General features: G+C 41.3%; 1 protein-coding gene across 7 annotated transcripts in view; it reads right to left on the bottom strand.

Moving 5' to 3' along the window:
• The window catches only part of LOC131839866 (liprin-beta-1-like), an 84199-nt gene that overhangs the window by 46841 nt on the left and 23237 nt on the right, over positions 1–14121 (bottom strand). For all 7 annotated transcript variants that reach the window (XM_059187581.1, XM_059187582.1, XM_059187583.1 and 4 more), the window contains 2 exons: positions 11101–11198; positions 6954–7162 (listed from right to left, as the gene is read on the bottom strand). In XM_059187581.1, the coding sequence (XP_059043564.1) occupies positions 6954–7162; positions 11101–11164 (273 nt within the window). In that variant the 5' untranslated portion in view covers positions 11165–11198. The remainder of the gene's footprint in view (positions 1–6953; positions 7163–11100; positions 11199–14121) is intronic.

Below are 14121 nucleotides of genomic sequence, written 5' to 3'. Positions count from 1 at the left end.
GTTTAAACCAGAGAAACACAAACTCACCCTTATCGTCCAAGAACACAGCAGATGTGACATCTATTATTTTCCAGAATTAACTGGTATTCTTATACTACCTTTCCAAATAATGCAGTTTCCCATATAAATTCTGGAAGTAATAAAAGGCATGTGTTGAGCGCACGCACACACACACGTACATGCACATGCTAACAAAAAAGGAAATTGCAGGATGTTGCTTCTAAAAACTTAGATGCACTGGATACATTGCCCATGAGGCCACAAAAGAATCAGAAGCTAATTGAGGAAGGCTGCAACATGTATTTAGAGTGGATAAAGTTTTTTAACATCAGCTTGACCACATACCTGCCCTATAACCATTGCATAATTCTGGTCATATTGTAAACCGAAGTATCCAAATACATTACAAGTTGTGGCCTGAAAGACTTCCAACCCCAGGGACTGCCATGAAAATGAAATTTACATAATTTCTTAAGGACAGTTTTTTGGAACAGAGCCAGGATGTATGATACACGTTCTCAATCTGAAGCAGTACTCAGACTGGCCTTCTACAGCTTTGAATTCCTCATTCTGATGATGAATGTTAGCAGGCATCTGCTTTTAAAACCCCACGTGCTTTTATAAACAGATACATTTCATGAGGTAGAAAAAAAAAAAAGGTTTCTGTTCACTGAGGATAAAAAGTAAAAGTTGTTATTTCTTCCGATGGAAAGATTAGAAATGCTGCTATAGCAAGTTCTAGAAGGGTTTCACGAAGCTACTGCATTTGAAATGGAAATCAGATGTTCCAAAATCAGTATCACAAAACAATCTTAGAATCAAAATATTAAAAACTGACTCACTATGAGCATACATACTCACACTTCTCGAGACTAGTGATATTTACAAGAGTTCATAATGCTCAAGGAGTTCTTTTTTTAAAGGACCACAGGTCACCACAGCAAAACAAAGCCAAAGTTAAGAATCACCAATGGAGTAGTTAAATACTTTTAAAGGAGTGCACTGACCTAGTCAAGCAGGTGAAAGTCTAGTCTCTTCACACATTTATTTCTATTTCTGCCAATTCTGTTACCTTTGACTTAAGAATCCTTGCAGGAGGTAAATTCCATTAGGCAAATACCTTACCACCTCTGTTTTTCCTCCAACTCCCAAGCTTTACCAACCTGACCACTCAAAACCTCCCCACGTGGCATGCACTCTCGAATTCTATTCCTTTGGCGCGGGCCGTATTTCCCACCCTTTCCTCATCTTTCCTCGCTCTGTAAAGTCCAGCTCAACCTGGGCTTGGCCTGTGAAGTGTTCCTTGAGTTACCTGTTCACTCATAGGCCAGTTAGAGATTCCAGATCGTGGAATCCTCATCGTGGCAGGCAACACACTGAACAGATGAGGTTAGACGTGGCTACATATATGTTCCCCTCTTCCAACAAACTGCCTTCTTTGTGAGTAGGTTTGCCTTTGCACCTGGCACACAGTGAGTTCAAACCAAATGACTATGGAATGAATAACGAATGATAGGTGTTCAATAACCATCAGATGAATACAGGATGAATGAACACTTGGTTGCAAGTTGGCCCTCTCACTTCTCACTCCGTGGTTGACCTGAAGCCTGTACTCCCTCTTGCTACCATGTTTAGGAGGTGTTTTCAGAGCCTTTTTAATGGACTATACTTGAGACTATCTTGCATGAACTCCCTTACATACTATCTTCTCCAAAGCAGAGTATATATGGCCTCCGACATCTTCCCTTTCTTCCGCCATCTTGGGGGAATTGAGTCTTACTTCCTGCTCAAAGCTCATTATTCCACATAACCTTTGGATCCTTAATTTCCTGCTTCCCTGAGACTTACAATTACCACCTCTACCCATACTATTCTCAGTTTCTTCCTCCTAGTGAACTTTCTTCCACTGGCCATTCCAACATCTACTCCAAGGCTGTGTGTCCACCACTATACTCACTCATCATTCCTCTCGGCCTCTACAAATCCATTTTTCTTAGCCAGTTCTCACCTCCTCCTTCTTACCTTATGCCATACTCTCTTCTGCCCCTACACTGGTTTCCCTTCTCTGTCTTGTCTTGTCCTTCACCACTTAGCTTTTCACCATATTCTGCCATGGATGGCTTCCTCATGACCTTACAAGAGTTGGTCACTTATTCTCCTTAATGGTCCCTCAAGGCAAAACTACCTTACATTTCTTTTGATTCTCCCAAGATTCTTATAAAATCATGGGCAGAGAATTAAAAATACATTGAGTATCAACTCTTGTTGAGTCTATTTGACATCCAAAGCACTGAACACCAGCTCAAATTACTTTACTCAAAATCCCAGAGATGCCTTCAAAATAACTCTTCCTACTCCATCCTGACCACATTCGATACAACTGAAAGTTTAAGTCAAAATCAGCATCAGCTTGGGGATTTCAATAGTATTGTAGCCAACTAACAGTGCATGTGGAGGAGGGTATGGGACACTTGGGAGGGAAAAGCAAGGCAAGGGATCCAGCTCGAATGCAACAGTGATACTTTAATTAAGGAACTTGAGGTGTTTGCCGGATATTCCTGGCACGACGGGTAAAATGTCTAAATGGCTCTATTCCTTACAGAATTATAGAATCCAAAAGTTAGCCAGCAACCACCCCTGGGAATATGAGTTGTCTGAATTCATGGAGCAGATGCTCCATATAATGCTAAAGGCACAATATACCTTACCCACAGTCATCTAGATAGAAGCTCTTCTATTTATATTATTTTCCTTTTAATGGTCAAGTAGACCCACGATCAAGTATAAAGATGTAATAAATGTTAGCATCTTGCTTCCCATGCCCCCCTTTCAAAAACTGTTTTATTATACAAAATTTCATTTGTATCTGAAAGTAGAGACCTTAAGTACCCATCACACAACAATATCAACGGTTACTACTTCAAGGTAGGCAGGAATGTTTTGCCTGCTATGTTCACTTAAAGTATCGTGCTATATTTTCCTTTAATTTTCTTAGTTCTGTTGGTTTGCACTGGTCTCCAGTTGACTACCCTCTCTCCCCAGCTTCGTTTTGCTTTGTTCTTTCCAGAGCTCTGCTGTCCTGTCTAAATCCCAAACCAACAAGCAAGCAGTGATTTGCCACAATTACACTTAACTTCTGTTCTAACACAGAACTCAGTTTGAATAGAACATTCCCAAATCAGAGTGCTGAGTAGCTAAATGACAATATGGAAAAGAAAATCAGTGCCATTTTATAAGGACAACAAATGTTAAGAAACAGTTGGACTGCTGCTATAACACAGACACACACACACACACACACACACACACACACACACACAGATACACAGTCTCCACCAAAGTCAATACACTTATTTTTTTTTTAAGATTTTATTTATTTATTTGACACAGAGAGAGAGATCACAAGTAGGCAGAGAGGCAGGCAGAGAGAGAGGAAGAAGCAGTCTCGCCACTGTGCAGAGAGCCCAATGTGGGGCTCGATCCCAGGACCCTAAGATCATGATCTGAGCCAAAGGTAGAGGCTTAACCCACTGAGCCACTCAGGCGCCCCTCAATACACTTATTTTTTAAATTAGTTTTAAAAACTGCCATCCAGTTTTTTATTTCATGATGACATTTTTCAAAATTCTGTATCAAGGAAAAAAAAGGAAGGCGCAGCCCTCTAAATCTCCTTTGGTTAAATTTATCTCCAGCCACTCAAAGAACCCTCTCACACCAGGGCCTCGTGCACCCTAACCAGCATTACCTCTCTACCGCTGCGTGCAGACATTTGTTTGCCTGCTCTCTACCAGATACTGGAGTAGGAGGAGAAACGGAGAAAGACAGGAAGGCCACGAACACCACAGTCACATTTCACCAGGGCCTACCAGCACAAGAAGGAATCTCATACACTGTTGTCCAAAGAATAAATGAACGTGATGGCAAGAGCACTGGAAGTCAAACCACCAGGCAACAATACTCCACTCCCCTGTCCTCTCTCCAAGTGTGATGGAATCAGGGCGGTGAGGCTCTCACCTTGTGCCGTGCATAATGATCTCAGGGCAACAGCACTGCCACTGGGAGCTACTGGAGCGTCCCCACTGGAGTGTCCCCACTGATTGGCTGATGACGCTATGTACTAGCAGGTCTGCCTCCATCAATCTTGAAACACACCATTTATTGTCTCCTCTGAAATTTCTGTTATGACTCTAAAAAATAAATACGAACCCGGGGCAATACGGACAATCTTTCCAGGAAGATGTCTATTTCTTCCAAAATCTCATCAGGTCTGCTCAAAAAGAAATCCAAAGGGAGAAATCCATCTCACATATACAGCGTCACACCCAAAAAGCCCACTCATGACCCTCTCCTAGAAAAAGATGCCTGTTTATTCAAAGTCGCCAGAAAGTGCTTCAAAGCCCGAAGCTCAGGATAAGCCTGAGTACCTCCTGTACTTTCCAAGTCAAGAGAGCAGATGTGGGGAAAATCAGAAATATGGCTTTTATTTCTGGGTTGTAATTTTTCTCAGTGTTTGTTTTCCAGAAATAGAACACTTCTTCTTCACTCAATAGCCAACGGGAGCAAGAAACAAGTGTTCTGGGGGTGAGAAGCTTTCACGTGAGCTAGGATGTCTCAGTGAGACACTGCTGAACTCAGATGATCTGTGACCCTGTGACCCAATCTTAAGATGGGCCTTGTTTGCCAAAGCTGGAACAAACATTCCCTGGAGACACACATGAAAAGGGAAGCTGGGCAGAGAGCAGTGGGGGATTCTGGGGACGGCAGGCCTAGAATGGGTCATGTGGCGGAGAGTCAGGGACTGGAGAGAATGTGCCCCACGTCTGAAGTCATGAGTATTTTTATTTTTATGAAACTTGTTCTAAAAACTTTTTTAGAAGATACACTTGCAATTAATAGGACCTATTTTTTAAATGTAGGAATACGATGGAAATGTATTGTGACTTATCAGGTCAGAAGCCAGTGAGGCACACTTCAATTTATCTTATCGGCCACGATGCCGATTTGAAGTTCTATCATCGCAGTTCCACTCACTTTGTCAAAAACTGCACTTTTGTCATTTCTGCTGATTTTGCGAATGCCTCATACTAAAGCTGCTAAGTAACTGGTCACTTGTGGGATTTTATGCCCTGATCAAGGTCATGATCCTCAACGTCTTCCATTGGGAAAAGCTTAGTATGAATGTTCTAGGCAACTCATAGAGTTAGACCTAAAGCAAACAGAAACTGCTTGCTTGGCTCAAATAATTTGACATATTTTTCTGTTTGCCCTCTTGAACTTAGAGCTTGATAAAGCATGTAATTCTCCACCATTAATATCTCTATTAACAGGAAAATACTTCTATCTCAGTACTTGACCAAATACGGCATACTCAACAGATTTGGGTTTTTGTTTTGTTTTAACCACAGGAGAGGAACTTCGGAGTCTTAAACTTGTCAGTGTTTAGAAGGTTACAGCTATAGCTACTTTATTCAAACAAATTCATTCTTAGTGATTTAATATCCCCTCACAAGTAACAAACTATTAATGTGACTATTTTCTTTCTTCTGAACCAGCTTCTGATCATATGAAAGAATGATACAGCAGAAATCAGTAGGGAAGGAAGACGCGACACCCGACAGGAAACCAGGGGGTCTCCTGGCCCAGACAAAGTAATTAGAACTGCAAAGGGCCAGTGGCATTAATGAGAAGATCGATATCAGTCTTAAGGACATGGACTCCCAAGGTGGCTATCATTAAACATAAATGAAATCTTAATTATGTAACTGAGAATAAGTCTCTAAAATATTGTAAAAGCTTCTCCATAGTCTGAAAAATGTCTGTAGTCTTGTAAAAAAGTGAACCATGTAGGAGTGACACGGAACTGGAGCCAACACTTTCTTTCCCTCTTTGCAGATGGACCCCGTAGTTTCCCCTCCATCCTCTACAATCTCTTCAGTGTTGTATTTTCGACTCGTCTACCAGGCGCACCGACAAGCACTCATAAGTTCGCTCCCGGAACTCACACTCCCATGCGGCAGAAGCTATTGTCCCTGTTTCACAAACGAGGAAACGAGACAAACAGCTTAAAACATCTCCCCCAAATCATGCAAGCTTCTAAGAATCAGCCCCCAAATTGAAATTCAGGTCTGTTGTCTCCAGCACCTGCACTGGGAAATGCCAAGATACAATCCAACCATCAGTTTTATCACAGTATTAATGTTCTCATTTTGGGTGGTGGTAAGATATACCCAGAAAATTTGTCACTTTTACGATTCTTAAGCATATAGTTCAGTGGCATTACTCGTATTACAGAAAGAACACTTTTTCTATCTTCTTCTCTCAATATTTTTAGTGGCATTCTTTAGATTTTATTTGTTCCAAATGTATTAAAACCATGGTATATACCAATGTGTTCAGGGAAAGGGCAGATCCTCCACGCCATCTGTTTTTGAGACGGATGCCTAGAAAGGGGCTTCACTGTTCTGGGAAGAAGAACGCGATTGGAAGCCCAATTCTATAGCTTCCCTCACACCCTAGAACTGACATGACCCCACAGATCACTAGATGGCACTTCCTATCAGATACTGCAGACCTCTGCCTCGCTGCCTTTGGAGGTTCTATTCACTCTGCTTCCTATCTGAATTGCTCTTGGTCCTTTTACAGTAAATTTTCCAATAGTACTGAGAAAGCATCTATTACGTGCAAGGTTCTTTCCTTTACAGGACTATTTGTTCTAGGCCACAGCAGGTCATCCAAGAAAGCGAGTCCACCTTCAGAGGCAAAATCAGGTGGTGGGCTGGAGCCCATGAAATGTACACTAACATTATCCTTAAAGGGAACTGGGATGCATTAAGGGATAAAAATCACAGTGAACCTGCTGCCCTGTACTTTTTTGTTGTTGTTGCTCTGTTCTAAATTTTGGAATAAGCCACAAGAGATTCCGAGCGCAGGATCTGTAATGTGCCATTATCTACCATTTGACTCTGAAGCCATTTGACGAGTGTTTCCGCTGTTGAATCTGGGATCTGGCATCTCAAACCTTCCTTCTCATCTGTGTCCATCACCTCCAACAAGCCACGCAGGTCTTCCACAAGGTGCAGAGCTCGCAGGCTTCCCATGAATCCCGGGGAGGTGGGAGACTGGCAATCAAAAATTCCATTGGAATATTCCAGGGCCTTAGAACCTAAGTTTTAAAAAAAAAATCACAGAGAGAACAACAGGGTTTATATTACATAATGTCCTAAAGCTGAGGGTGGCAAGCAAGTCCAGTCACAGTGAGGAATAATCAAAATAAGCAAAAAGGAAAAGAAAATAAAGGAGTCGTGCGAATCTCTCCAAGTCATAGTGATTCGGTGCAAAAATAAAATCCATATAATTGATGGTAAATATCAATCACCAAATACCTAACAGGGACGTCAACTGTGTATTACGGTAAGAACATAATGAATGGACTTTGGTGAAAGATGTGCTGACCTCATGGAAATAAGGGCTAAGAAGGTAGAGAGCAGTGTGGATAGAGCCAAGTACTCCCCAAAATATAAATTTAGGTACCATAAGATTTTGAGAAATTCCCTGTAAAAGAAGTTGCACAATTTGGTGGAAACCGCATAGCATAATGTCAAGGGTAACAGGACTGGCTTCCGGTTAATTTACCAGAATTTAATCTTTGGAGAATTTCAATGAATTACATGTATACATTTGTGTATGTACAGGAGTGTGTGTGTGTGTTAACATTTTATCCCATGATTTTGTTTGCAGCCTAGCATCAAAAACTCTTGCTAATATCAGCTTTAAAAAATAGTTTTACAGCCTTTCTTTCCCTATTACTTATAAGGGAAAGCGTTTTATGACTTGAATGTACATAACTAACCCATTGCCTGCTCAGAAATCACTCATATATACCTCTTCATCTCTTTGATTTTTATTTTCTGGTCTATCAAATATACATATTAATTAGAAGTACTAACTTTAAGTGTCAATAATTATGATATTTTGACTACCACCTCATTAATCTGAGGGTCTTATAAAGGGAAGAAAAGTGTGAACCAATGTGTAAATTCTCTCTCCAGTTGCCACACAGCTTGATCAATTCCAACCACAGGGAGAGGCATTTTCCTTCAGTTAGTCCATTCCACTGACCTTCCGAAGAACTAGACCAAATGATGAGGACCCAAATCTGCCAAACTGTAATAATGGTAACCACTGATATGCTAGGCCCAATGTTAAATACTTCCCATGATCTTCCCCTCAGGAACCATATAAGGCTGAGAGGAAAATCCAGAAAAATAGAAATTGAGGAGAGTATGTCCGGGAAAGGGAGGAACAGTAGAGCATTTTAAAAACAAAACAGGCTATCGTGTCCTATGCCAGTAGTTTAAAGCACTACAATCACCTGATAATACTATTCACAATAGATGTACCCACAATAACCTTCTACTCTTTTAAGTCTCCATCACAAAACAAGGTGAGGGATAGGGGAGAAATGCATATTTAGAAAAACTCCTCAAATATTTGCAATCACATCTCCCTCTACCTTAGGTGGAGAGCTACTGATAGTAATTTGAGAAAATAAAGCCAGGTCCTACCCAAAAAGCTCCTGACTGCGTCAGTGTGAGCTGAGACCCAGGAAGTCTTGATTTTCCGAATAACTCTCATGTAGGTCCTGAAGCCCTGCCAGGGCTAAGGAACAAATATACTCATCTAATAGAGTATGTAAAACGTCAGTCCTCAACTACTGTCCAGAAACATCACTTGTCTTGCCTACGGAGTTCCACTAAGAATTTGAGGTTATAACCTCTGATAACAGCCTAGGATCTGGCTCTGGTTATATTTTCCGAAACTGTGACACAGTAAGTCCAATCTCTTTTCCACGTAATAGTCCTTCAACTGTGTGAAAGTATCTATCATGCCCTGAGCAAGAATATACTTTCCCAGTTACACTTAACCAGTTCCTTCCTTACCAGATGAAGTTGTTTCTTCGCCTTCACGGTCACCTCCTCTTAAGTTTTACCAATAACCTCTTTGAAACGGATATTCCAAGAACTAAACACAGTACACAAGATGTGGTCTAATCTACAAAGGAGGTCAAATTAAAATCTGGTCTCGGGATATACAAGTAGAACAAAGGAGGCCAAACTTTGACTAGCCATGGCATTCAAGGGAAGAACCTCTGACAATGAAAACACCTGTGGTTTCTTCAAACCACTGAAACAGAGTAGGGTCAAATTTATGACCAGAAAAGATAAGCAACAGGGGCTAGGTAGCTAGAATGGAGGAGCAGTAGATGCTACCCACACCTCGACCCTGACCATCAGACCATCAGATGGATGACAACCCCACCCACTGGCCCCTTCAACCTTTCTTCATGACCATGGGTTCCTAAATACATAAAGGTACTTCTCCTGTGACAAAACGCAGAATGTGACATGAGACCTTAAGGAGCCACTACCCCTAGGAGAGCACAAGCATCTGAAAGGGTTTACCTACTGTTCAGTCCCTCTGGTCATGATGAGAAAACAAGCAGGTCATGATCTACTCTGTTTTTGCTCTACTTCCATAACAGAGAATCACTCAAGATTCATAATAAGGGAGGAATACGACCAGATCTGTGTTTCAGAAAGAAAATTCTGGTGGTCTAGAGAATGAGGAACTACAGCGGGAAAGCAAGAGTGCCAAGAACATCAAGGGAGAGGGTTGCCAGGACAAAGCACGGCAGAGCACAGACAGGACACACTTCAGAGGGGAAAAAAAGGAATGGCTAAGGGGCACGTGGGTGGCTCAGTCATTAAGCGTTTGCCTTTGGCTCAGGTCATGGACCCAGAGTCCTGGGATCAAGCCCCACATCGGGCTCCCTGTTGAGCGGAAAGCCTGTTTCTCCCTCTCCCACTCCCCTGCTTGTGTTCCTTCTCTCAATTAAAAAAAAAAAAAAAAAAAAAAAGAATAGCTGAATTTAAAATTTTACTTATTTGACAGACAGAGATCACAAGTAGGCAGAGAGGCAGGCAGAGAGAGAGAGAGGAGAAAGCAGGCTCCCCTCGGAGCAGAGAGCCTGATGTGGGACTCGATCTCAGGACCCTGAGATCATGACCTGAGCCGAAGGCAGAGGCTTAACCCACTGAGCCACCCAGGTGCCTGGAATAGCTGAATTTTTATTTATTTATTTTTTTAAAGATTTTATTTATTTATTTGACAGACAGAGATCACAAGTAGGCAGAGAGGCAGGCAGAGAGAGAGAGAGGAGAAAGCAGGCTCCCCTCGGAGCAGAGAGCCCGATGCGGGGCTCAATCCCAGGACCCTGAGATCATGACCTGTGCCGAAGGCAACGGCTTAACCCACTGAGCCACCCAGGCGCCCCAGAATTTTTAAAGGGAGATAGAAGTGACAGAACTTGACTAAGCAGGGGCTCTGAGGGACAAAGGTCTAATGTGACTTAAATTTCTAGGTAGAAAACTGCGTGGATGGACGATTATGAAACTAGATAAGAAAGACTACTAGAAAGGCTTCTGAGAAAAGAAAAAGACTTCAAAGCTTTCTGTGATGACATGGATATGCATATAGGCTATTTCAAAGGAGGTATCTGATTGGCAGTTAGAGACCCAAAGCTTAGCAGAGAATTGAGAAAGTAAATAGAAGTGAGAGTTACTGGTGGCAAAATAAATGTCGAATTCAAGGGAATAGATCAGAATATCCATGGATCCTAGGAAGAGCAGTATCTCTCAAAGTGTGACCTGTAGCTACTACCTGCACCGAAATCCCATGAGATATACTTACTTACTTTTTTTGGTGGGGGGGCAGCAAAGCAAGGTTTATTGGGAGTACAGTAAAGTACAGATAGTACAAAGCTCCCGAGGAGGAAGGGAACCCGAGAGCGTTGCCCGAGATGTACTTTCTTTCTCCTTGAGTCAGAACCACAGTATGGAAATGCAATTAGACATTTTCAAACAAAGTTTGAGAATGATACTGGTATAAAATGGAGAAGAGGGGCTAACGTGAAACCACGAGGAATCTAAAGGCAACCAATAAATGAAAATAAAGTGGAAAAGGTAATAAAAGAGTTGGAATGAAAAAGCCAAAAGTGCAGAGTAAATGTCATGATTCCATCTTTCAGAGGACGCAGATTACCTGCTATAAGCCCATCCATCTGCTCCAACGCCGCAGCCAACATATCACTTGCGTCACTCATCATTTTGTGTTTGTCAAGGGCAAATTCCAACCTAGATCTGAAAAAACAATGATGTTACCATTATATCCTTTTAAATGACACATGCTTCCCAGCAGTTGTGACAGCTCAAGGCCAAATTACAACCCCACTTAGACGTCAGCTAAGGAGAGAAATTTTCTGAACTGGCAGAGCTGAATTACCTCAGTCACTTAACACGCAGTGGCCGACTGTCTACCTAACTGCAAGACCACACACTCCACCAGTTAATAAAATGAGTTTCAGTTCTTGCACGCAAGGTGTTGAAAGTCCAGTAGAACGGTTTCCATGATGTCCTCTACAGACTCGAGACCTCTGTGGAGGGCACCAGGGATGGCTGTGGAAATTTCCTGAGGGCCATGAAAAATGCTCAGTAGAGGAGATTTCTTTCTTCCTGCGCCAGCCCCACCCAATTTCTGCTCTTTCAGTTTGCCTTTGTTTCTGTTTTGTTTTGTTTTCTGTAGATGGATTTACCACAGGACTTGTCAAAAGGGTTTACTAGCAAACACACTGAACACACACACACAACCACTGGTATTTTGTAATACAACAACAACTACCACGTACAAGTGTGATAGTGGTCCTTATACATAGACACAAATTATTCATAAGCCCTAATCATGACAACAACCCAATAAAATGGATACATTTGTCTCTATTAGATAGGTGATATCAATGATGTTTGTTGATTTTTGTACAGAAACATAGCAAATAAACATATAGTAAAGATAGGTTTTAACCTAGGTCTGTCTGACTTCCACTATGATACATATTAAATTTCTGTTTATCTCATCTGAAAAATAGGCATATGCTGAAATTATGACATAATCTACTCATTCTTTCACCTGTTAAAAAATATATTGGAATTATTCTTGCAAAAAGTTTAATTATGAGCAAGAAAAAGTCAAGACTATGTGATTTCCAATATTAATTAATGTGCTTCAAATACCAGACTAAGCATCCATGTGAATTCTCCTAAAAGGACTAAATAGGGCCCTAGCTACTTTGCAGATACTGTGGTATAGCAAATGTCTGGGAAATAAAGGATACGCTGTTTAAAAGAAAACTTTGCCCACTGTTTCCAAGCAGCCAGATCTCACCACTTTATTTTTATGAACACATTTACAGTTCTGATAAACAGCTTCTTGGATCAATTTTCTACTCTGCATTCATTCTGATAAAATGCCCTATCATCATGAAGCATTGCTTTGATTTCATAATTTTTAGAGATTTCGTTGCAGATTTCTCAGAACTTTAGTCAACTTCAGAAGTTGTAAAGTATCACTACCATTTTATGTAGAAAAACTATAGCACACAAGTACTCAAGGCAGGGGTTTACAATCACCCAGCAATTAGGAGTTAACAAAGCAAGGTTATGAACTTAGCTAGTTCTCAAATATTTACTTGCACAGTCCAGAGAGGTGGGGAGCAAATTTAATAGTCACAGTTCAGGATGAAAACTCAAAACTCAGTGACAACTGAGAACATAGAGGTTCAAGCGGAAGACCATGCAGTCCCTGAATTTCATGTAATTAAGTGGCTTGCATTCCCTGTCATTTTTTTTTTTTTAATTTTATTTATTTATCAGAGAGAGAGAGGGGGAGAGAGCGAGCAGAGGCAGACAGAATGGCAGGCAGAGGCAGAGGGAGAAGCAGGCTCCCTGCTGAGCAAGAAGCCCGATGTGGGACTCGATCCCAGGACGCTGGGATCATGACCTGAGCCGAAGGCAGCTGCTTAACCAACTGAGCCACCCAGGCGTCCCATTCCCTGTCATTTTAAAAGTAGCACTTCCAAGAGCTCCAGATACTACGATAAACATAAAAATAACACAAAGAAATTCAAGCCAGGCTCAGCTATAACGATGGCTAATAAAACAAAGTAATGCTCATATTAGAAAAACTCTCACCACCTCACTGAATTAGAAAAACAAATATTCATCTTTGTTAGCAACTGTATTTATGTGCAGCATGAACACTTTTCACAGACAACAGATAGTTATGTATTTCTTCTCTGTTCCATTCAACGAGCCTTTCAAATGCTCTGACACGGAGGTATGAGAACCTAGACCATGGTTTTCAGAGTGGTGAAGAACCATTGTTTTTTTAAATTTCCAAGCACTTGTTTAATAAGTGACAATATTAAATTGCAATAAGGAGGGGTGCCTGGGTGGCTCAGTTGGTTAAGCAACTGCCCTTAGCTCAGGTCATGATCCTAGAGTCCCAGGATCGAGTCCCACATCCGGCTCCCTGCTCTGCAAGGAGTCTGCTTCTCTCAATGACCCTCCCCCTGGCCATGCCCTCTCTCATTCTCTCTCTCAAGTAAATAAACAAGTAAAATCTTTCTAAAAAAGAAAAATTAAAATAAATAAATTGCAATAAATGTTTATGGATGTTTATCTCAATCTCTCTACTTATCATGTAACAGCCTGCATGGAATAGTTAAACAGTCAATAAAAAATGTATTTAATACTGTAAATGAGGTAGGTGCTAAAGGGGAAAAAATGGAGCAGGAAAAGGGGGTCAAGAGTATAGAAGGGTTTACAAACTACATGGGGTAGGTCTGGGAGAATGATGGATTCAAAGGCCTATGATCTCTAATAAATTAAAAATAGTATAGATGGTCTGCTTCAGTGGTAGTCAAAGGATAGAATTCCTACAAACTGATTTTAAAAAGGGAGAAGTGAGGACATGAACAGATATATAATAGAAATTATCTCCAGCCAATAAACACTTAGAGGCTTAATGTCATTAATACAAGAAATTTTAGGGGCGCCTTGGCGGCTCAGTGGGTTAAAGCCTCTGCCTTCAGCTCAGGTCATGATCCCAGGGTCCTAGGATGGAGCCCTGCATGGAGCTCTCTGCTCAGCAGGGAGCCTGCTTCCACCTCTCTCTCTCTGCCTGCCTCTCTGCCTACTTGTGATCTCTAATAAATAAATAAAATCTTTA

Source organism: Mustela lutreola, chromosome 8, assembly GCF_030435805.1.
Source record: "Mustela lutreola isolate mMusLut2 chromosome 8, mMusLut2.pri, whole genome shotgun sequence".
Taxonomy (NCBI): domain Eukaryota; kingdom Metazoa; phylum Chordata; class Mammalia; order Carnivora; family Mustelidae; genus Mustela; species Mustela lutreola.
This window is presented reverse-complemented; position numbering and strand designations above follow the sequence as displayed.